Raw genomic sequence first — 22,574 nt, 5'->3', positions numbered from 1 at the left:
AACTCCCTAACCCTCTTGGAGACACCCTGCCACTCCTGGGTCCTGCAGGGAACGCTACCCAACCGTACAGATTTCTTGGCTGGACACGTAGAGTCTTGATCCACTGAGAGTACCACGGGCCGGCGAGCGGTGGGACCACTTACTGGACGCCGGGAGCAGGAGGAGAGGTAATGCCCGGCTCGACCACAGTACAGGCAGCTCCGGGTGTCCAAACGGCGCTGCCTCTCCTCTGGTGTGATGCGAACCCTGCCGGTCAGATCACGGTACAGATGGCTGCTGGTACAGATGTCGGCCGGCTGCCCCTCCTCTGGGATGACGCGAACTCCCCCCCAGAATATGCCCTTAGCAGCTGGAGGCGGCCGAGAGGCAGAGCTAGAAGCAGGTCTGGAAGGTCTGGAAACCTCCGGAACGACGGCGCGCTCGGAAGCTGGGGCAGGAGGGGCAGAAGGCTGCGGAATGGCACCCTGGGGGCCTAGCCCATCGAGACGATCTAGCCTGCTCGCCAGGAGGGCGAGCTGATCCTGGGCAGTGGAAGCTATATTCTGGATTGTGCTAACCAGGAGGGCGTCCCGATCATCGGCCTTGGAAACCAGAGCCTGGATTGTGCTAACCAGGAGGGCGTCCCGATCATCGGCCCTGGAAACCAGCGCCTGGATTGCTTTTTCCTGCTGGGCAATCAGCTCAAGTATTGTCGGCAAGTCTCCGAACGTGATGGGACGAGTGGAGACATCAGGATGAGTGGAGATATCCAGCTGACCGCCTGGTGGGTCAGCTGAAGCGACCGGCCGGGTAACTGGCGTTGGGGCGACTGATCGCTCAGAAGCTGGGGCAGGAGACTGCGGAATGACGCCCTGGGGGCCTAGCCCGTCGAGACGATCCAGCCAGCCAACCAGGAGGGCGTGCCGATCATCGGCTTGGGAAGCCTTGAAAGCTGCCTCCCTCTGGCCGTCGAGCACGTCCCGAAGGATGTCATCGAGGAGCGCCTGCTCCCGTCGCATCTCCGCGAGTCGCGCGCCCAGGCCAGAAATAGTAGAAATCAGTGCTGTTTGGAAGGTGTCGTCTGGTGGACCACCTGACGTGGCCGGCGGGAAAACTGGGGTCTCGGGAGCTTCCTCCTTGACTGGCGGAAGTGTGTCCGCTAGATCCGCTTTAGAGTGATTGGGGGCCTCCTCCTTGATTGGGGTGAGAAATTTGCCCGCTAGATCCATTTCTGAGTGATTCATACTGTCAGGATCGGTGTTAGACATGTGGATCTATTCGCGGGTAGTTGATGAAGCTGGGGTGTTGTGGAACTTGATGGCTGGGGCTGCACTGTTCGAGGTTTTGGGAACGGTTGCAGAGATTGCAGAGATTGGTATGATCCTTGATGAGAATTTATGAATCACTGGCGAGAGCCTGCAGGAACAGGCCCTTATAGATGTGAATATGACATCACCTGTGTTATGACATCACCGGCGAAAGGCATGAAAGACGCCTATGAATCATGACATCATCAGTGATCGATGACATCATAGTAGGAATGACGACGTCAAAGTAGGAATGATGACGTCATCCTAACAATGTTAGATTAATATCCTCTTTACTGTGCTGTTGCTTTACAATGATACAAAAAATAAATGTCTGCCCACATAATATATATTCTGCATACAGGTCACATATGGCAGAATACTGCTCAATTAAATACAATGGCCCATCTACACAAACATCACTTACAGGGGAGTTACTTACCCATTCACTTCAATAGAACTGTCCCCAAAGTCTAGCCCCAATCTAGCCCCAATGCAAACTTTTAACATTGTGGTTAGAGTTATGTCTCATCCTTCTATATAGCACACAGAGAGGAAGCAAATTGTTGCATTTCTGATCAACTATGTCATATATCATGTTATTTATGAGGGCTTTAAAACATCAATGACAGATGAATAGATCTGGGGGCCGGGGCTATTTTCTTTTTTTTTAATACCGAGGTCATGACCTCAGTGTCCTCAATGGTAGCTACGGGCATGACTACATACATCTTATCTTTTCTTATCAAAACAGGGCATAGTTAATGAGGGGAGAGACAGAGCACATAGAGAAGTCCCACAGAGGCTGGGTTTGAGAGGGCGTTTGCAACAGAATTCATAACCTTGTTTTAAAGACCCATGAGACATGTTTTATACAGTTAAAAAATAGCATGATATGGGTAACCAAACCCCAAAATACATTTTTCCAGCTTTAAACCAATGTATATGGCTTTTGAGTAGTGTTGCTGAAGGATTCAGGTCAAAATCTCCACATTTGAGAGTAAACTATCATTTTCATGCAGCGAGAGTGCCCTCTGTGGCAGAAGGGCAAGGTGTCAACCGATCCTTCAACCGTTTCCAAAAGTCCTTCCCCTCGCAAATGAATGAGATGTGGACTGTGACACAAGCATTTATTACCACTCCAAGATAAACCTAAAGCAATAGCCATGTTGACTTAGGTCAAGACTTTATTAACCAGTAACCTAAACTTCAAATAGCTGATTTGAGGGGTGCTGGTTATATGCGACTAATGTTTGTCAGATTAGGTCCTCGCGGTTCAAAGGTAAGTGTCAGAGAGTTTAAGCAGGCTCTTATGCGCCAGTTTGGACACTCTGGAAAGTGTCAAAGCTAAAGTGATACAGTGTGGCCAAAGGTAGGCGGACACCTGCTCCCCGTCCCTCTTTTGCCATTATTATTGGGGACATGAAAGGGCCCTATTCCAAACTGTTGCCACAAAGTTACAAAGCACACACTCCTCCAGAATGTAGTGTTAAAGGAACACTCCGCCCATTTTCAACCAGCTTTGTATCATTAGAACATCAGTAGTATATCAGAAAACTGTAAACGGTTTTGAAGTCTGTCATTTAATTTGACAGTTATTGAGTGTTAAAGTGTGGACCAGTGACATCACTGGTCCACACTAACTCAAATTAATAACTCATTAACTCAAATCAACTCTCAATAACTGTCAAACTATTCATCATTCATCTAGTTTGACAGTTATTGAGAGTTGATTTGAGTGAATGAGTTATTAATTTGAGTTAGTGTGGACCAGTGATGTCACTGGTCCACACTTTAACACTCAATAACTGTCAAATTAAATGACAGACTTCAAAACCGTTTACAGTTTTCTGATATACTACTGATGTTCTAATGATACAAAGCTGGTTGAAAATGGGCAGAGTGTTCCTTTAAGATCCTGTCACTCTGTTTAGGTACTTGCAGGTCAGAGACTTCTTCATTAAGGAAATAAAACCAGACCTTCCGGAAGAGACAAGCGGAGTGATTGGGGCTCTGGGTAATGCCTATAAGAATAACACAGGCAGAGTGATATCGGTGCTGTATCAGGGCTTAATGATGAGTAGAGGAACCTCCACACTAGTGTATATATTAGAGATAGTTGGATAAAGGAAGGTAAATTAGAAATAACTGAAGAAGATTGGTATAATATCTGTACAGCAAACGACCACCAGCTCCAGGATGTGGAGAGAGTTTAGCTGAAGAAATATCATGAGGTTCTTTATTACTCCCAAGACAAAAAGTAAATTTTCTGATGCACCTCATAGCCTACGTGTTGGAGGCTTTGTGGGGAGAGAAATGTAGATCACGCTCATGTTTTCTGGGAATGTAAGAAAATTAAGAAATATTGGGAAGAAATATGGGTGGATTTGAAAGCAATATTGGGATACGAGGTAGCTAACACGTGTGAGGTGCTTTATCTAGGTAACTTAACCAACGAAAATGTACAGCGGGAGGATCAGTATCTGGTTAAAGTTTTGCTAGCAGCAACCAAGAAGGCAATCACAAGGAAATGGTATAAGGAAGAACCACACCCACCCAGAATCATTGGACGGATATAGTAGAGGAGATTTTTGAAATGGAAAGACTCGCACACATCCTGAGAATTCAACAGACACAATTTGAAATAAAATGGGACAAATGGACAACTTACAAGGAAACCCTTCTTCATGGAGACACCACCCTAACCCCTGAAAGAAGACCTGAAGACCACAGAATGTAATCATGTAACACTGGCATACCCAACACTCATCTTTTGTTTGTTTATTGTTTGTTTTGTATGTGACTAAATGTGCAAAAATCAATAAAACTTGAAGTAAAAAAAAGAAAATCCTGTCACTCAAACTAAGGGGCCGAACCTGAACCAAGGGAAATAGCCCCAGACCATTATTCCTCCTTCACCAAACATTACAGTTGGCACTCTGCATTTGGTGCCGGTAGTGTTCTTCTGGCATCTGCCAAACCCAGACTGGTCCGTCGGACTGCCAGATGGTGAAGTCATCACTCCAGAGAATGTGTTTCGATTGCTCCAGAGTCCAAAAGTGGCACGCTTTAACACCACTCCAGCCCAATAATGCTTGGCATTCTCCATGGTGATCATATAGGTGAAAGAACATTTCTCCTGCTGCTGTTGCTTCCAGAGGCAGTTTGGAACTCAGTAGTGAGCGTTACAAACTCTGTGGTGCCGTTCGGTGAGCTTGTGCATCCCTATACCGCTTTGCCCCCCTGAACTGGTCTGGCTGTTAGACATCTCCACGGCATCCTGTGACAGTAACAGATCGAAAGTCACTGAGCTCTTCAGCTTCAGCCTGCTCAAGTGTTAATGTTTGTCTATGGAAATTGCCTGATTTTATATACCGGTCAGCAGTGGGTGTGACTGAAAAAGCTGAATCCACTAATTAGGAGGGGTGTCTGTCTGCATGCCCTTTTTAATTGATCAAAGAAAAATGATAGATATAGAGTAGGCTATAACATCCCATGCTAAGAGACTCATCTTCACACGTCTATTTGTGTATTAAATGCCCTTACAGTAAAATGTGTTGGTCAGCTTATTCCACTGGATGGTTGGACTCAACAATGGGCTACAGGTGCTTTCTAAACAATATTTACACATTTTAGAAATTAAATATTGTATGCTATTGTTTGCCTAAATATTCTATTCACCCAATTGTATCACTTGTATATATAGTGGTTCAATTTAAACTCAATCATTCATCATTCATCATTTGGTCAGTAAACAAACCTTTCCGTTCAATAAAACATATTGGGTAATGCCAGCAATAACAACTTTCCTGTTGTCAACTTGTCACTGAAAATATTGTCACTTTTATCTCCTGAATGAGGAAATTGCCATAAAGATAACATACATGTATTACCAGCCCAGAGTGTGCGTGTGTTTCACAGTTTTCAAGTGTTTACCAGCCTTTCCGCTGTAGTTTTCCCTAAGTTAATCATCATAGGATAACTAGCATTGGCAGAGGAACGCAGACACACACACACACACACACACACACACACACACACACACACACACACACACGCACGCACACACACTTCCACAGGTGTGTGCACGGGGAAGTGGGGTCAGGGTGGGGGTGGGGGTGTCCTCTCTCATAAGGACAGGAGAGGAGCCAGTCACTCCCACAGTCCAAAAAGTAACGGCTGCAGAAGAAGCAAGCATCGCCAAAGCCAGTGCAGCACACAGAGGAGCCTTCAGTGATCTCGCACTATAGCTTTTGAGATGCAAGAGAGATCTGTGAGCGGATTTTCCAGACAAGACAAGAAGACCCTTAAGCTGAAGAAGGTGTTGGAAGAGACGTTTGTGGCTGACTTGAACTTGGTCAGATAAGACATGAAGGTCCGGGACCACTCGACCGGGGAGTATTGCGTGCAGCGGGACATTCTGGATGAACTGTGCCTGGACAAAGTGGCACGGAAAAGGACACTTTCCACTAAGCCACCCCTGCGTGAACGGGTGAAAGACAGTGTCAGGTAAGACGACAGAGGAGGACAAAGACGAGGAGAGAGGAGGAGGGACAGGGAGACGAGAATGGAAAGCACTGTGACACTGCAATGCACTGACAAGGTCGTTTCAGGATACGCCTGTGTGTAAAAGTACTGTAAAAGCATACTTTATTGTCCATCAGTGTCTGTCGATTAACTGGTATCTCTGTTTGCTCTTGTGCTTAAGTTAAGTTAAGACTTAACCTGTTAAGCACGTTAAACACCTGCTAAACACGTGAGTGTGTGTGTGTGTGTTCAAGATTCAAGATTCAAGATTTTTATTGTCACTCCATGGTACAAGTATCACGTGTGAAATTCTTGTGCTGTGGACTCCGTTTACAACGTAAGACAGGTCAGAGACAGTGCGCATAGGTGCACATAGGTGCACATGTCATGTGCATACTTTAGACGTGCTTCTACATCTTAAATTTGACGTGTTTGACATACAGGTGCAAATAGCATATACCTTATTAAACATACAATTAAACATTAGACCGTAATGGTAGCAGCTACAGTACGGTACAGTACGGCTACTACACTATTTGTGTATGTTAAGGAGTCTCGTGGCCTGCGGGAAGAAACTGTTCCTCAAGCGATTTGTGCGTGCTTTTGGAACCCTGTATCTCCTCCCTGAGGGTAACAGGGAGAACAGGCTGTTGTGGGGGTGGTTTGTGTCTTTGATGATCTTCAGGGACCTCCTGAGGCACCGCTGGTTATACAGTTCATGCAGTTCTGGCAACTCACATCCTGTTACGTGCTGGGCCGCGCGTCTCACTCTCCGTAGCGCCCTGCGGTCCATGGTGGTACAGTTCCCGTACCAGGTGGTGAAGCAGCCAGTCAGCAGGCTTTCAATGGTGCCTCTGTAGAAGTCCCTAAGGATTTCTGGCCTTAGCCCAAATTTCTTCAGGCGCCTGAGTCCGTGTATTCGCTGTTGGGCCTTTTTGACAACAGTGGCGTTCAGAGAGAGGTGGTTGTCCTGGCACCATTGTTCCAGGGCCCCCACCTCCTCTCTGTAGGCCGTCTCGTCGCCCCCCGAGATCAGCCCCATGACTGCTGTGTCGTCTGCAAACTTCACGATGGTGTTCGAAGTTTGAGTCGCCACGCAGTCGTAGGTGTAGAGGTCGTACCAGAAGGGGCTGGAGACGCACCCCTGGGGCGCTCCTATGCTGATGGTCAGTGGTGAGGAGGTGAGGTTGCCCACCCTCACCACCTGGCGGCGGTCCGTCAGGAAATCCAGGATCCAGTCGCACATTGCTGTGTTTACTCCCAGATCCTTGAGCTTGCGTACCAGCCTGGAGGGTACTATGGTGTTGAATGCTGAGCTGTAGTCCACGAACAGCATTCTTACATAGGTGTCCTTCCCCTCCAGGTGGGACAGGGCGGTGTGGAGCACGTGTGCTACTGCGTCCGCTGTGCTCCTGTTGGGGCGGTATGCAAATTGTAGCGGGTCGTGGTCCGGGGGGAGTGTGGGGCGGATCTTTGATATGACCAGCTTTTCAAAGCACTTGCTGGCTATTGGCGTGAGGGCTATTGGGCGCCAGTCATTGAGGCTGGTCACTTTCTGCTGCTTTCTGCTGCTGTGTGTGTGTGTGTGTGTGCGCGTGTGTGTGCGTGTGTGTGTGTGTGTGTGTGTGTGTGTGTGTGCTGTAAATGTGTATGGGTGGTTTTATTTGGCTCAAAATAATCATCGTTACGCAATCACACAGGTGACAAAAATGTAAAAGCCGGATGCCAGTGGTTCCAAAAGGCTGACGGATAGTTTCCTCTGAGCGGTTTAGTGAGAGAGCGGACGAGCAAAGTTCACAGTTGTCTGTGGAGGAGATGAGCACTCATAACACAACAACACCCTGTCACACATTGTACGCCACTTTCACCAAATATTAACCAATCAGAATGACGCAGGCCTCCGTTTGAGAGCAGATGTTAACCAATTCGATTAACGTGAGGAATGTAGCCTCCTTGATCTTGTAACATATCATCAATGAGTAGCAGAGGACAAAAACAAGACACATGCTTATGTCACATGATGGTGTAACAAAAAGACGTACATTTTTGTCATGCGGGCATTCTGATACTGAAAATGCGATTTTTTTTTTACATTCGGTTCACTAGTGCTTTATGTCATATCAAGCGACAGAAGCATAGTGACACCTCGGATGGTACCGCCAGCACTCTACAAGGCCAGCTGATAAGCACCGACTGTGCTGCAGCTGTTCCAACATTCGAAACACACACAGTAACAGCCACTGCTCATTGGTCCCCAAAAATTAATATATTTTTTTATGTAGTTAATATGTGTGTGTTTGTGTGTGTATGTTTATATGTATATATACATGTGTATGTATACATGTGTATGTATACTGTATATATACACATGTGTACATATATATATATATATGTGAGATACATAATAATAAACTGTGAGTTAAGTGGATGCAGTGTGCGGACTTCACTTCTTTTGATACGACTCACCATAGCATGCCTGACCCTGCCTCAGAGGACAGTGCCACTGCCTTCAAGCCTGACAACTGACAGAGCATATAAGCAAACAGAAGCCCAAACATGTGTCTGAGTCACCTAAAGAGACGGTGAAGGGACATGGGAAGTTTGAGGGATTTTGAAGAAATGTGGAACATGAAATTGTGTACTAACTTACTAACTGTCAGGAATCAGGAATGTGAATTTGATTTTTTTTTAATTCCAATGTATCTCTCTAATTGCTCAATCAAGGACCACAACGGAAATAACTTATCTTTTAACATGATCGTGTTATCCTCAACATTTTCTTTTAACGGATGCATTTGTCATAGTCTATGACATGTTTTGTTATATTTGTTTTGCATATGTCAAATAAATCAAATCAAATCAAATCAAAATCCCATGTGCCCACCCCCCCCCTGGTCACAGGTGTTCGGGTCCCAGGCTGAAGCAGTCGGTGCTGAGTTGTGTGCCTATCCTGTCCTGGCTGCCTCACTACTCCATCAGAGAAAATGCCGTGGGGGACTTCATCTCTGGCATCAGTGTCGGCATCATGCACCTGCCACAGGGTTTGTATGAATAATGTATATGGAAATGAATATAGAAGCACACATTACACATTTAAAGGATAAGTTAATGATTGTGGACCTACAGTATATAGTATATAGATCCAGTCTCGCCAGTTGAAACGACAGGCATGGCTTGCTAGCCTTTTGCTGCTAACAATGAGTCCAAACAGGGGTTGGCATAACATCTCCAAAGATGCCATTTTTAAGCTCCACAGGGGAGTTGAGAGTAAATGGAAAAGTAAATCAATGAAAATGATTTCATGACACACTTCCTTCACGCACATTTAGCCTACTAATCAGGAAATGACAGAACATACTGTAACATTTTGACAGACTGGCTTTTTTTTTGGACGAACCCCAGACTCATGCGTTAGCTAGCTAGCAAGAGGCTAGCAAAGGGAGCTTGGTGTTTCAACTGACATCTGACTAGGGAGCTGATATTGTTGGTGAGTCCAAGTAGCCTACGACTACAGGTAGCCTAGGTAAGAAACAAATTATATGTAAGTTCAAAATCGTCACCGTATCCCAAAGAGGATATATTCATGTTTTACACACTGGCTCGATGTTGTTCATCAAAACTCCTAATTGAATAATAAGACAGATACTGTTTTGTTTTTTTAGATTGTGGTCTATTAGGTAAAGTCAGACATTGTGTTGAAATGATGCAGTGTCTCTTTGTGCTTTCCTTTGTAATAATGTTAATGCTTTGCCAGGTATGGCGTATGCCCTCCTGGCATCCTTACCCCCTGTGTTTGGCCTGTACACCTCCCTCTTCCCCGTGCTGCTCTACGTCATCTTCGGCAGCTCCAGACACATCTCCGTAGGTGAGATGTGTGTGTGTGTGTGTGTGTGTGTGTGTGTGTGTGTGGTGGGGGGGGGGGACGGTTGTGATGAAATCGAGAGAGAATGAGATATCAATGTGGATTCAATGTGTGTGTCTATGTACACGTGTGTATCTGTATGTGTATGTCCAGGTACGTTTGCTGTGATCAGTATCATGATTGGTAGTGTGACAGAAAAGCTGGCGCCAGACAGTGACTTTCCATCGATCCTCAATGGGACCGTCACCAATGAGACAGACATCGATGCACGGGACGCCTACAGAGTCCAGATAGCCTGTGCCATCACGGCCCTAGGAGGAATCTTTCAGGTGTGTGTGTTTCTGTGTGTAAATCAGTAGTATATATCCCAGCAAGCAAAATTACGTCATGATAACGTTGTGATGACGTGTTTCAGTGACGTTCAGGACTAGGCCGGATCACAGGGTGATTTGGGGATGATTTAGACGTCTACGCGGGAACGTCAAGCTGACGTCGAAATATGACCGTTACCATGAATGGGCATGTTCATATTCAGCAACTTTATACATAAAGCTATAATTATGTCCAGATTAACAATTTATGCTACATTTTCAAAAAATAAAATACCACCCCCATGCGGGATTTGAACTCAGGATCTACAACTTATGGAAAGGCTATTCTACCACTACGCTAACTGTTCACTGATATTATCTGCTGTAGGTTGGAGTAATATAGCCTACCGTTTCAAAACATGGACCCCTTGTTCTTTTTATACCGGTATACGTCATCCATGTATACATCCATGGAGTCGGGACAGTTTTAATACAAACGAAAGCTAATTTAACTCAAACCTTAATCTCGAAGAATCATTGAGGAATTCCCTCAAAATTTACAAGTGTCACCCTATAACGTTTGTTTACCCAGTGCTCCTGTTAGGCTATGAGACACGAATATAGCCTATGTAGGATTATGGCAGAAACTTGTTTTATATTTAAAACGTTGGCGTCAAGTCTTGGATCGGACATCACAGTGTAACTGTCTACAATCTGTGTAAGAAGAACCCCGAAACACATTGCAGACAATTGCAGGATTCCCTGCAATTCATCTCCTCGTAGTCCCACCTCCACGAATAAACAGTTTGTTAATCAGCGCAGATTGTCCACATGCAAGTGCTGATCACTCGGATTTTTAATAAATAAATAGCCCAGGCTGAGAAATACGTGATTGGTTGCAACCATTTAGTTATCCTCGTGGATATTTCAGTGGTGACCGGTGAGTGAAATTAGTTGGATAGTGATACAGTGATAATCTGGGCCAGATCTGACTCGTCATGATATGACTTGAGCTGGCCCCGATTGGGCTCTCTCGATTCGTCCAGGTCCGTCCGTGCTTGCTGGGATGCAAATGAACAACGTTTAACTTCCCTCCATCTTGCCTGGACCGAGAGCTCACCGTTCATTCACAGAACCTCCATTTCCAAATGATGTCATTATGATGTCATTTGGAGCAGTTTTGCCATGGTGTCACTATTACTGTTTCTATCACTATCACTATTATTATCACTATCATTATTGTTCTCTCTACCTTCATTCGCAGAACTTCCTGGACCAAATGACATCATTATGACATCATCTGGACCAGGACGTTCTGCAAATGAACGGGGAGCTCGGTCCAGGCAAGATGCAGTGAAGTACTTTGTCCATTTGCATAATAACTGCTGATCTCTGTCCTCAGATCCTGTTGGGTTTGGTGAGGTTTGGTTTCGTGGTCACCTACCTGTCCCAGCCTCTGATCCGCGGCTACACCACAGGAGCGGCATGTCATGTCACCATCTCCCAGCTCAAGTACCTGTTTGGAATCAAGCCGTCGCGCTTCTCCGGGCCGCTCTCCCAAGTTTACGTGAGTAGCTACATCCTGCTTGCTGCAGACATACTCGGGGTGGCACAGAGAGTGGGGAGACTGACTGCCCTTCAAACCAGAGGATCCTGGTCCACCACGTCCTTCTCTCTGTGTGTGTGTAGACAAGCATCTGCTCTGCTGAAGTGTCCATCAGCAAGACACTGAAACCCTTCCAGAAAGGCCGTTCTGTAGAGAATTGGGAATCAATAGTTTCACATTAGCGGGAGTCAGTTATTGTATGTGTCAGTGCAACTTGTTCCCTCATAGAGTGCGTTTACATGCACACAATAAACGGATAACTGAGAATAATCAGGTCACTGGCAATAATCTGATATCCGTGTTTGTTTACATGCACTTAGTAAATAGCAGGAACTCGCCTCAAAGTGCGCGAGTGGACATTGACGGCAATGAATAAACCTGATGACTCAGCAATAACCTAGGTGTGTTTAAACCTGATGACTCAGCAGTAACCTAGGTATGTTTATCAGTTTTCTCATAAACTGATAACGGCCTTTATCTGATACATCCACTAATAAACAGTTTATTAGTGTGCATGTAAACGCACTCATAGTTTCCACATCAATAGAGCCCGCTCTGATTTTCTCACACTATGGCTACTATTCGACTGTATTACACCGTGTGACTGATGATGATTATTATGATATCATCATTATTATTATTTAGAAGTCAAACTCACTGCACCCACTTTGATTTCAAACCTCTTCCCCCACCCCTCCCTCCCTCCCTCGGCTCCTCCACCCCTCCCTCCCTCCCTCGGCTCCTCCACCCCTCCCCTCACAGATCCTGTTTGACATTTGTTCGTTGCTCCCTGAGACGCACGTGGCAGAGCTGGTGGTCAGCCTGGTGGCGCTCGCTGTTCTCATTGTGGTCAAGGAACTTAACGCCTACTACAGCAAGAAGCTGCCTCTGCCCATCCCCATAGAACTCATAGTTGTAAGTCCTCCTTGCTTACTTTCATCTTCCTTCCTTGTGCCCTTCCTTTTTTCCCCTGTCCTGTATGTGTTCACTTAATGGTCCAGCAGGGGGCATCATGACCTCACAGTCAACTCAAACAGGACAGAGGAAAGCAATAACTCAATTAAATAGACTACTTGCACAACTCCACTACTTCCTGAAATGAGTAGGGCATCTTGGTTTCCTGTCCTATACTATTGGATGAACTGATTAATGTCAGGTGTGCCTGATCACTGTTGTTGTGACTGCAGCAGTCAGGCACACCTGACATTAATCAGTTCATCCAATAGTGTAGGACAGGAAACCAAGATGCCCTACTCATTTCAGGAAGTAGTGGAGTTGTGCAAGTAGTCTATTCAGTTTATGGGCATCAAATAGAAAAGTACTTATTGCTTAAACAAATGTAACAAATTCAAATTACAGTAATCAAATTTGATTGAACAAACAATACATATAGACGGTTTTCACCAGAGCGCAACCCCACAGCACTTCCTTTTTCTCAACATTCGGCAAACTGCAGAAATATTCACTCGACATCGTTACTTTTGTTTTCGCCGCTCAGCTGTATAGACGGTTTTCACGGAATGGTCAGTCCTGCACTTGAATGTTTTATTTTATTTTATGTCCATAGCAAACACTGCAACAGGAAGTGAGCGGGGGTTCAATTTAGAATGTTTTTGTTGTCAAGTTAAAACCATCTATACAGTTGTTATGTCATTAAATTATTAAATCAAACAATTATCAGCCAACAAATTTATCTAAACATTTTGCAGTTTTGGTCACACAATGCTTTCTTTTTACGTCATCAATTGTCCTCCTGTCTGAGACTGCCAGGCTAAAACTCTCCTGTGTGGTTTCCCATTCATGTCTTCTTCAGATAGTTCAAATGATGGACTGACTCTATGGGAAAAGGCCATCCTGTTTTCCACCTACATTCCCATCACAGGGGTCTACATGGGGTCTATAAGTTGAAAGTAATAATTCACCCTACACACCAAACTGACATTCATTGTGTCTTTTTCAACAGATCATAGCAGCAACAATCATCTCCTATTTTGCTGGGCTTAGTGGTAAATACAGCGTTGATGTGGTTGGAGAGATTCCCAGTGGGTACGTTTGCGTATGTTTGACTGGAATATGTGTACATGTGTGAAACAGAGGGGAAATAGGGGGGGGGGGGTCTCTGGACAGTCAGCTGGTGCCAGTCTCTAGACCCAACAGAGACAAGACTATAATCATACTAGAATACTAGAATCATATACACTAAAGGTGATTCTGCTCTCACTGGTCACAAGGTCACAGACCCAAATGTAGCAGATACGTCAAGTTGTTGATATGGCAAAGTAACACATTGTACCAAGAAACAGGGTCAATGTGTGTGTGTGTGTGTGTGTGTGAGAGAGAGAGAGAGAGAGAGAGAGAGAGAGAGAGAGAGAGAGAGAGAGAGAGAGAGAGAGCTTAGTCTACCAATATGCCACATTCAGATAGGAAGACAGGGGACACAGACGTCTAAACATCAGATATAATAGCAGATGATTCTCAAAAATACAAAAGCTACCATGAACTGTTTTGCCTTTTTCGATAAATAACAACTTTGCAGATTCATGGCATTCTTGATTTTGTATTGTTTTTTTGTCAAACCAAAAGTGCAGTGCACATAAGTTATTGGCAAGGTGCGTGTCTTTGCCAGCTGCAGTGTGGGAGCACTGACTACGTACGTACAAGTCTATATTACCGGCGAGACTGTAAGTCAGCAAGTCTTTGACCTTCACAGATACTTCGGCTCACAACTTCTAGGTCTGAGGTTAGCGAGGCAAAGGCCGAGCCAGAAGATCATCAAGTTGTTTAATCTCCTTTCATGTCAAGAGAGTTTATTCCTGACGGCACCAAAGGGACCTGCTCTGCAGCTGACCCCAGCGCTCAGTAGCTGGGGTGGCGATTCCAAGGAAAATTACAGCTCTTCATTCCTCAGTCTTTTGTCCTTTATTTGGATCCACATTAGCTTCCGGTTGCCTCGTCTTCCTGGGCTCCACACTTTAAAAATAAACAGCCATTAGTCAACATGATCCACCTTATACGGCACAGGAAGAGGCAGCTCAAAGATAGCTTAATGCTTCGAGAGCTAAAAACTGAAATAACGTGTTCAGCAGAAACGAGGTCGGCAAAAAGAAAACAACAGCAAAAACGACACAACAAAAAACTATACTTATTTAGTTAGAAAAGCCCATCAGTTTTTTTGCTTAAATCATTTTTGGAGAGAATATTTCGTCTTGGCCTGCTTTATATGGGTGTGGGTATCACATTCCAGGCAGAGGAGGCTTTGTAAATGACTTGTTGTTGTTGACATGGGTATACAAAAAAAGATCTTCTCTCCCTTCCTACTCTCACTCTCCTGTGTCTCCACAGGCTCAAGGCTCCCCGTGCCCCAGATGTGACCCTGTTCCCAGAGGTGGTGGGCGACGCGTTTGCGGTGGCCATCGTGGGCTACGCCATCAGCATCTCCCTGGGCAAAACGTTTGCCCTTAAACACGGCTACAAGGTGGACAGCAACCAGGTGAGGCTGAGACAGTTACTCTCTGTATATAACTCTCTCAGAACCCTGTGAGAGTTGTAGGCGCAGTGTGGCAGCGTGACTAAGTGTCGAAGCACACACAGACCTCCTCTTTGTTGGCCGTCCGCAGCAGCTGGGGCAGAGTCAAGCCTCTGCCTAATATTAGACTGAGATCACATTGGTGGAAAAATGATTCATGTCGTCCTGGAAATAGCCTCAGACAACAACAGCAGAGCCGCAAACAAGTACGCAGACCCATGTTCTTTGAACTGTGACATGGCTTCTACATCGCTTTGTCTCTATCGATCCATTCCGTTAAAATAAATTCCAAGCATTTATAACAGATTGTCACTACGTTCAAACAGCGACGTGACAATGTGACAAAAACAGCAATAAATGGTTGAATAACACCATAATAATCGATCGCTAAATCAATAGATATATCGGGCACACTCACGCGTATCAAATGTCCCTTGTGTCTGAAGGTTTCTAGCAATATCTCACTCTCCCTTTTCTCCTAGAATGTAGCCTATTCTGATTTTTCATTTGGGAAAATGTTTTAAAAAATGACTACTGTACATTAGTATGAATTTAGGAAGATAGGTTTCTATTACTTCTTCATAGTCGCTCGTTTCCCTCTATAATATGTCCAAGAAGATCCAGAGATGTTCTCCTTTGCCCCCCTCCCCTTTTTTGATTATTCATTCTCTAGGCCTGAAATGAGCCAGTGTTGAGTTCCCTATGCCAGTATCTGGCCATGCCATCAACTTGAGTGGAAAAATGATTCTTCTTCCCCTGAAAATAGCGACACAAAAAGGAAGGACGACTAATAACGTGGATTCTTTCTGAGTGTGAGCCTGACTGTTCTTCTGTTCTTGTTCTCTCTCCAGTCTCCACACAAACACACACACACACACACACACACACACACACACACACACACACACACACACACACACACACACACACACACTGGCAGAGGTATGTGACTGTGATAGTTCTGCTCTGGATAGAAACAAGCTGAGGGCACTCGCTGCATCTAAATCTTTAATGTCCAACAAGATTTGCTCAATCAAGTGTGCCTTAAATATGCCCGAAGCCGCTTTGCGTCTGCACTCAGGTGTTGACATGGACTTAAAGTTCATGAACAGTGCAATTAGGGTGTAACCAATACATTCATGGCGGCATACTGTACACAGGTGTGACCAGGAAATACATGACATCCATTATTGTGAGTTGATATATGTACGCCCCATTTACACCTGGTTTTTAAATGCGACCTGTATCCGGATAAGTGATCTGGATAATGGTCGCATTTAAAAACCAGGGGGTAAATGCAGGGCCGATTTTACACTTCATGGGCCCTGGGGCTATTCATCTCTGCAGGGCCCCCCTCTCAAGCGGAAGGGAGTGTCGAAAAAAATTTGAGTGTTTTTTTTTAACCTTTTTTAGCCGTATTTAAAGGAATATCTAATTTTAAATGAACATTAGGATTATACTGTTGTGATGTCATTATTCAGTATCTTCTCCTTTTCTCACTAACTTTCATGTCACCACCTGCTCTCCTGTCAGCATTCTAACTTACAAACACAAACTGTAGGTTTAGCCATCATGTTCTTTCATAAACAGCCTGATTGGAAAGAAAACATTGCCACTGAGATGTCACAACAAGCACTTTTATTATTATTATTTAGTATTTATTATTGCTGTTATGCTGTAAAAAAAAAAAAAAAAAAAAAAAAAAAAAATTTGGGCCCCTTGATGTCCCGGGCCCCGGGGCTTCAGCCCCGGTAAGCCCGTTGGTAAAATCGGCCCTGGGTAAATGGGGTGAAAGAGATCTGAACACAATGTGAGCCAGACTACCTCCAGATGTGGTCAGGAAGATCTGATCACGATGTGTTTACACCTTGCATTAACATGCATTTTTCCTTATCCAGATACAGGTCACATTTAAAAAACAGGTGTAAATGGGGTGTTAGTGTATTTCCCCCCCACTCATAACAATGGTCTCTAATGTCATATAATGCTAAAATATTACTTGGATGTTGATAATTTAAATTTAATTTAACTATTATTATTCTATCTCCCCCTCTCTCTTTGTGTGTCTCTGTCTCTGTCTCTCTCTCTCTTTCCAGGAGCTGCTTGCCCTGGGTCTTAGTAACTCTATTGGAAGCTGCTTTCAGTGTTACATGGTGACGTCCTCCCTGTCTCGCAGTCTCATCCAGGAGAGCACAGGGGGAAATACACAAGTAAACACACACACATACACACACGCATGTACACACACTCACACATATACACAAAAACGAAAAGTAGCAGCATACAAGTTTTGGAATATTTCTTTGACTTGGGACCTTTTATAATGTGTGTGTGTGTGTGTGTGTGTGTGTGTGTGTGTGTGTGTTTGGTCAGATGGCCGGAGTGGTTTCTTCCTTCATCGTGCTGATCACAGTTTTGAAAATAGGCGCTCTGTTTGAGCAGCTCCCCAAGGTGACCCTCTTCCTGTATTACCTTACTCTACGTTTCCCCTCAACATTTCCATATCTCTCTTGGCACACAACTGAATAACTAATGGGTGTGTGTGTGTGTGTGTGTGTGTGTGTGTGTGTGTGTATTCCCCAGGCTGTCCTATCCACAATAGTGTTTGTGAATTTGAAAGGGATGTTTAAGCAGTTCCTGGATGTCCCTATGCTGTGGAGGACCAACAAGGTTGATTTGGTACGACCACATCTTCTCTAATAGTCACATGCTCAGTGAAAACCCCTGTGCCACTTTTGCCCCCCCCCCACTCACTGTCAGTGTCCATGCTGCCCTCTAGCTGGTGTGGCTGGTAACGTTCACGTGCACCGTCCTGCTCAACCTGGACTTGGGTCTGGCCGTCTCTATTGGCTTCTCCATGCTCACTGTCATCTTCAGAACCCAACTGTAACTATACACCGTGCAATCTAATTATAATATATCTGAAATACGATCATGGCTTTGCACAAGCAGGACGGTTCTGGCTGTAATCACGTCATTTTAATATCCTCCAGGCCCCGCTACTCTATCTTGGGCCAAGTGCCAGACACTGACCTGTATCTGGACACAGAAACCTATGAGGAGGTAAGATTATATTTTTTACCTACTAGCACAGGCATGTCCACAGTCCGGCACGGGGGGCCAGTTGCGGCCCATGGATGGCTCTTAAGTGGCCCTCGGCTTGTCTCTCAAAATATACTAGATGTGGCCCTCCACACAGTATCGGTTAATCAACCACCTAACGATGACAGCACTATCGTACAGTTTGTAGACAAGCACCAAGTAGGAACAACACAGGCAGAACTCATGTTTTCAGATGGTAAACAAAATCCTTACAGTACAATTGCATTGTATGTGATTTTTATTTTGATAACCCATATGATGCGAGAAGCAGCTGGCCCTCCGTTATTTTCGTATGATCCAATCTGGCCCCCATTCAAAAAAGTATGGACACCCCTGCTATAGTAGCACCATCGACAAGCAAGCAAAGGAAAGGACAACTCCTGTGGATAGACGGAGGCAGACGGAGACGTCAGGAGAGCTCCATTTCGTCAGACGATACCAGGGGGAAGTGAAAAGTCCGAATGAGAGTAGAGTGTGAGTTTCTGATACTCAGCGACTTTCACTATGTGTCCCTGGCTTCCTGCAGGCCAAAGAGCTACCAGGCATTACCATCTTCCGTTCATCCACAACTGTCTACTACACCAATGCTGAGCTGTACTTGGAGGCCCTGCAAGAGAAGGTGTGTGTGTGTTTGCATGTGTGTTTATGTGTGTGTGTGTGTGTTTGCATGTGTGTTTATGTGTGTGTGTGTGTGTGTGTGTGTGTGTGTGTGTGTGTGTGTGTGTGTGTGTGTGCGCGTGTGTTTTTGTGTGTGTGTGTGTGTGTGTGTGTAAGCGCGCGCCCGCACAGGAATTTGATTACAAGATGTAATCCCTAGTATCTACTGTCTCTACAACACCGTTGATTACTTTCACTATCTCCCTCGCTCATCTCTCTCTTTCTCTTGTCTCTTACTGTATCTCTCTCGCTCCGGGCTTTGTGCAGAGTGGAATTGAAATGGGGAAGCTGCTGACAGAGAAGAAGAAACGCGACGCGAAGCAGAAGCGTCAACAGGCGAAAGAGAAAAAGAAAGCTAAAAAGGAGGCAAAGAAACAAGTAGGACGTCCCATACTGTACAACAACACTCACAGATGCCTAAAGTCATACTAATTCTTCTGAGATACAGTATACAATCATCATTGAATTTCAGATGAGAAGCTACTAATCGTTACTTCAACTTCTCCCAACTGTTCAGGGAGACCTCAACAATGGCAAATTCTCCATGAAGGAGCCAGAGAAGGACCAGTGGAAGGAGCTGAATGAGGAGAAGGTCTCTGCAGGCACGAATGCCCAGAGCATGACCATAACTCTGAGTGAGACCCCTGTAAACGGCCACGCCAAGGGCCAGGTCAACTGGGCTTACCAGCACGACGCGAGCACGTCGGGCTCAGACTCGGAGACGGGTTGCCACGGCGATGACGACACAACTCAGACTTCTCACAACGGCGACGGGGAGGAGGGAAGGGGCCCACACAGCATCGTCTTGGACCTCTCCACGGCCAGCTTTGTGGACACAGTCACTGTGAAGACCCTGAAAAATGTAGGTCTTGTTGACAACATGCATGCGAATGTAGAAAACGTGTAGAATGTGCATATTCTGTGATGAGAGCAAAATAGAGCAGCTTGTACAAGAGATTTTAGTTTAATTTCTAGTTTAGGTTTCAGATTGAGTGCTGGACTTATAGCGCACCTAGAAAGAAATGCTGGAAAGGGAAGAAGAGAAAAAGAAAGACAAATTCACATCTCATAGCTTTTCTTTTCTTTTCTTTTTGCAACTTTCCCCACCGCAGATATTCAGAGACTTTGGAGAGATTGACATGGACGTCTATCTAGCAGGCTGCCAAGGTGAGTTGCAGAAAGAGCAGTGGTGGAACAAGTGCCAAAAAGTTGTTTCTTTGATGGAAGTAAAAAATAATAATCATGTAAAAGTATAGCTCAGAGTAAAAGCTAAGTTACTTTTACAAAAGAAAATATGATATTGGAAAAAGCCATGGGGACAGAGTTCAAGATTATTTTAATTCAGAGAAAATATTAGAAAATAAAGTACTGACTGACTGACTGACTGACTGACTGTTCATTGTGAATGGCTCTGGTCCGCTTATAGAGAGCCTACAAAATGTGTACTCTTTAATGGGTGTGGTTTAAAATGTATTCAATCAAAACACATTTGAGTAAAAGTGCAACTACCGATTTAAAAAGTACCAAAAAAAAAACAATTACAGAAAATATCTATCCAGTTTCAACTGTACGTTCCTTCCGCCCTTGAGAGGCGGCAGCACACCAGACACAACAGCGACCACCAATGTCCTTAATGCAGTCTGCAAAGCACTGAAGCTTTGATAATAGCTGTGTCAAGGCCCCCGGTGGCGCCACACTGTTCCCTGTGGGCCCAATGCTGACCCTGTATTAAAGAACCCCAACACATCAATATTTATTGTTGTCATCTTAGCATTTCGTCCTCTGGTCATGCATTCATAAGTAATAGGTCTGGCATCCGGGTAGTACAGTGGTAGATTGTCCTGCCTACCAACACGAGGGTCACAGGTTCGAGCCCCCGTGTGTTACCTCCTGCCCGTGTCTGCGGGTGGGAAGACGGATGCGTGCTGGTCGCTGCACAAGTGCCTCCCCTGGTTGGTCGGGGCGCCTGTTCGGGGAGGAGGGGAACAGGGGGGGAATAGCGTGATCCTCCCACGCGCCACGTACTGCTGGCGAAAACCCTCGCTGTCAGTCAAATCAAGCGGCTGGTGACTGCACATGTATCGAAGGAAGCTTGCGCAAGTCTACAACTCTCCCCAGATCAGCAGAGGGTGTGGTGCAACGACTGGGACAGAAAGGGGAATTGGTCTTCTACAATTGGAGAGAAAACGGGAGAAGAAAATTTCAAAAAAGTCTCACTCTGCATGCATGTGTTGTGTGTGTGTGTGTGTGTGTGTGTGTGTGTGTGTGTGTGTGTGTGTGTGTGTGTGTGTGTGTGTGTGTGCGCGTGCATGCATGCGTGCGTGCGTGTGTGTGTGTGGTCTAACACTAGCCTGTGTAGTGGAGCAGTTGGAAAGGGCGGGTTTCTTCTCGGAGTCCATCCCGAAGAGCAGGCTGTTTCCCACCATTCACGATGCAGTGCTCCACATTGTTAAGAAGCGGCGCCCGGCAGACTCGACTAACGTTGTGCTGGTGAGCTGATCACACTGTGCATATTCAACATAGATCAGTCAGCTGATCACACTATGCATGTTCAACATAGATCAGTCAGCTGATCACACTATGCATATTCACCATAGATCAGTCAGCTGATCAGACTATGCATATTCAACATAGATCAGTCAGCTGATCACACTATGCATATTCAGCATATATCAGTCAGCTGATCACACTGTGCATATTCAACATAGATCAGTCAGCTGATCACACTATGCATTATGGAACATAGATCAGTCAGCTGATCACACTATGCATTATGGAACATAGATCAGTCAGCTGATCACACTATGCATTATGGAACATAGATCAGTCAGCTGATCACAGCATGCATATTCAACATAGATCAGTCAGCTGATCACACTATGCATATTCAACATAGTTCAGTCAGCTGATCACACTATGCATTATTCAACATAGATCAGTCAGCTGATCACACTATGAATCGACACAGATCTCAGGAGATCCCTCAGCTTTAATCAGCACTTTGCATTGACATGCTCAGTCACACATTCACAAATGCTTCCATCCTCATTACCTGAATCTCCTCCTTTCTTTAGGACGTTTGCTGCATCACCAAGATGTGACCAACAGGGGTCAGACCGTCCCTTCTCTCGCCATCTTCCTCCTCCTCCTCCTCCTCCTCCTCTCAGACCTGCTGGCGGTTCCCTCGCTCCCTATTGGCTGTGCTTGTCTCCTCCCACTTCACTGGGGGAGAATGCACCAGACGTGACATGGCGGCCAGTTGCCATAGAGACATAGGGAGCCGTTGCTTTGGCAACAGGCCTTTTATGATATCGTCTAATGAGATAGCCGGCGATACGTCACTGCAGCTCTCTGGCTCTGTGGTGTGTGTGTGAGACAGAGAGAGAGAGAGAGGGGGGGGGCTCTGTGGTGTGTGTGAGAGACAGAGAGAGGGGGGGGGGGGCTCTGTGGTGTGTGTGAGAGACAGAGAGAGAGAGAGAGGGGGGGGGCTCTGTGGTGTGTGTGAGAGACAGAGAGAGAGAGAGGGGGGGGGCTCTGTGGTGTGTGTGAGAGACAGAGAGAGAGAGAGGGGAGGGGGGGGGCAGTGAGTGGGAGAATGTAGCACTGGACTAATAGGAGTCCGTATTTATAGCCTGTGCGAGAGAGTAGAAAGGGAGTGAGAGAGGTTGACTGTAAGGGGAAACTGAGACTCATATAG

General features: G+C 45.4%; 1 protein-coding gene across 1 annotated transcript; it reads left to right on the top strand.

Moving 5' to 3' along the window:
• Positions 1-8,823: 8,823 nt before the first annotated feature.
• slc26a6l2 (solute carrier family 26 member 6, like 2) lies at positions 8,824-22,035 on the top strand. Its single transcript, XM_083641270.1, has 18 exons — positions 8,824-8,854; positions 9,568-9,678; positions 9,829-10,004; positions 11,389-11,553; positions 12,355-12,507; positions 13,556-13,638; positions 14,935-15,082; positions 17,215-17,328; positions 17,492-17,569; positions 17,702-17,797; positions 17,898-18,004; positions 18,112-18,181; positions 18,747-18,839; positions 19,145-19,255; positions 19,395-19,739; positions 19,990-20,044; positions 21,228-21,367; positions 21,952-22,035. The coding sequence occupies exons 1-18, from the start codon at positions 8,839-8,841 to the stop codon at positions 21,976-21,978; spliced, it is 2,088 nt and encodes a 695-aa protein (XP_083497396.1). The 5' UTR covers positions 8,824-8,838; the 3' UTR covers positions 21,979-22,035.
• The last annotated feature ends 539 nt before the right edge of the window (positions 22,036-22,574 follow it).

The sequence above is a fragment of the Poromitra crassiceps genome (assembly GCF_964638095.1).
Source record: "Poromitra crassiceps genome assembly, chromosome: 8".
Classification (NCBI taxonomy): domain Eukaryota; kingdom Metazoa; phylum Chordata; class Actinopteri; order Beryciformes; family Melamphaidae; genus Poromitra; species Poromitra crassiceps.
The sequence above is the reverse complement of the archived record's forward strand: the minus strand, read 5'-3'. Positions and strand labels throughout refer to the sequence as shown.

Bases quoted from the DNA above. Each gene is read 5' to 3' on its own strand.
- slc26a6l2 (XM_083641270.1), top strand. The intron at 13,639-14,934 runs GTACGTTTGCGT...GTGTCTCCACAG, and splicing joins GTTGGAGAGATTCCCAGTGG to GCTCAAGGCTCCCCGTGCCC. The intron at 18,840-19,144 runs GTGTGTGTGTGT...GGCTTTGTGCAG, and splicing joins TGGAGGCCCTGCAAGAGAAG to AGTGGAATTGAAATGGGGAA.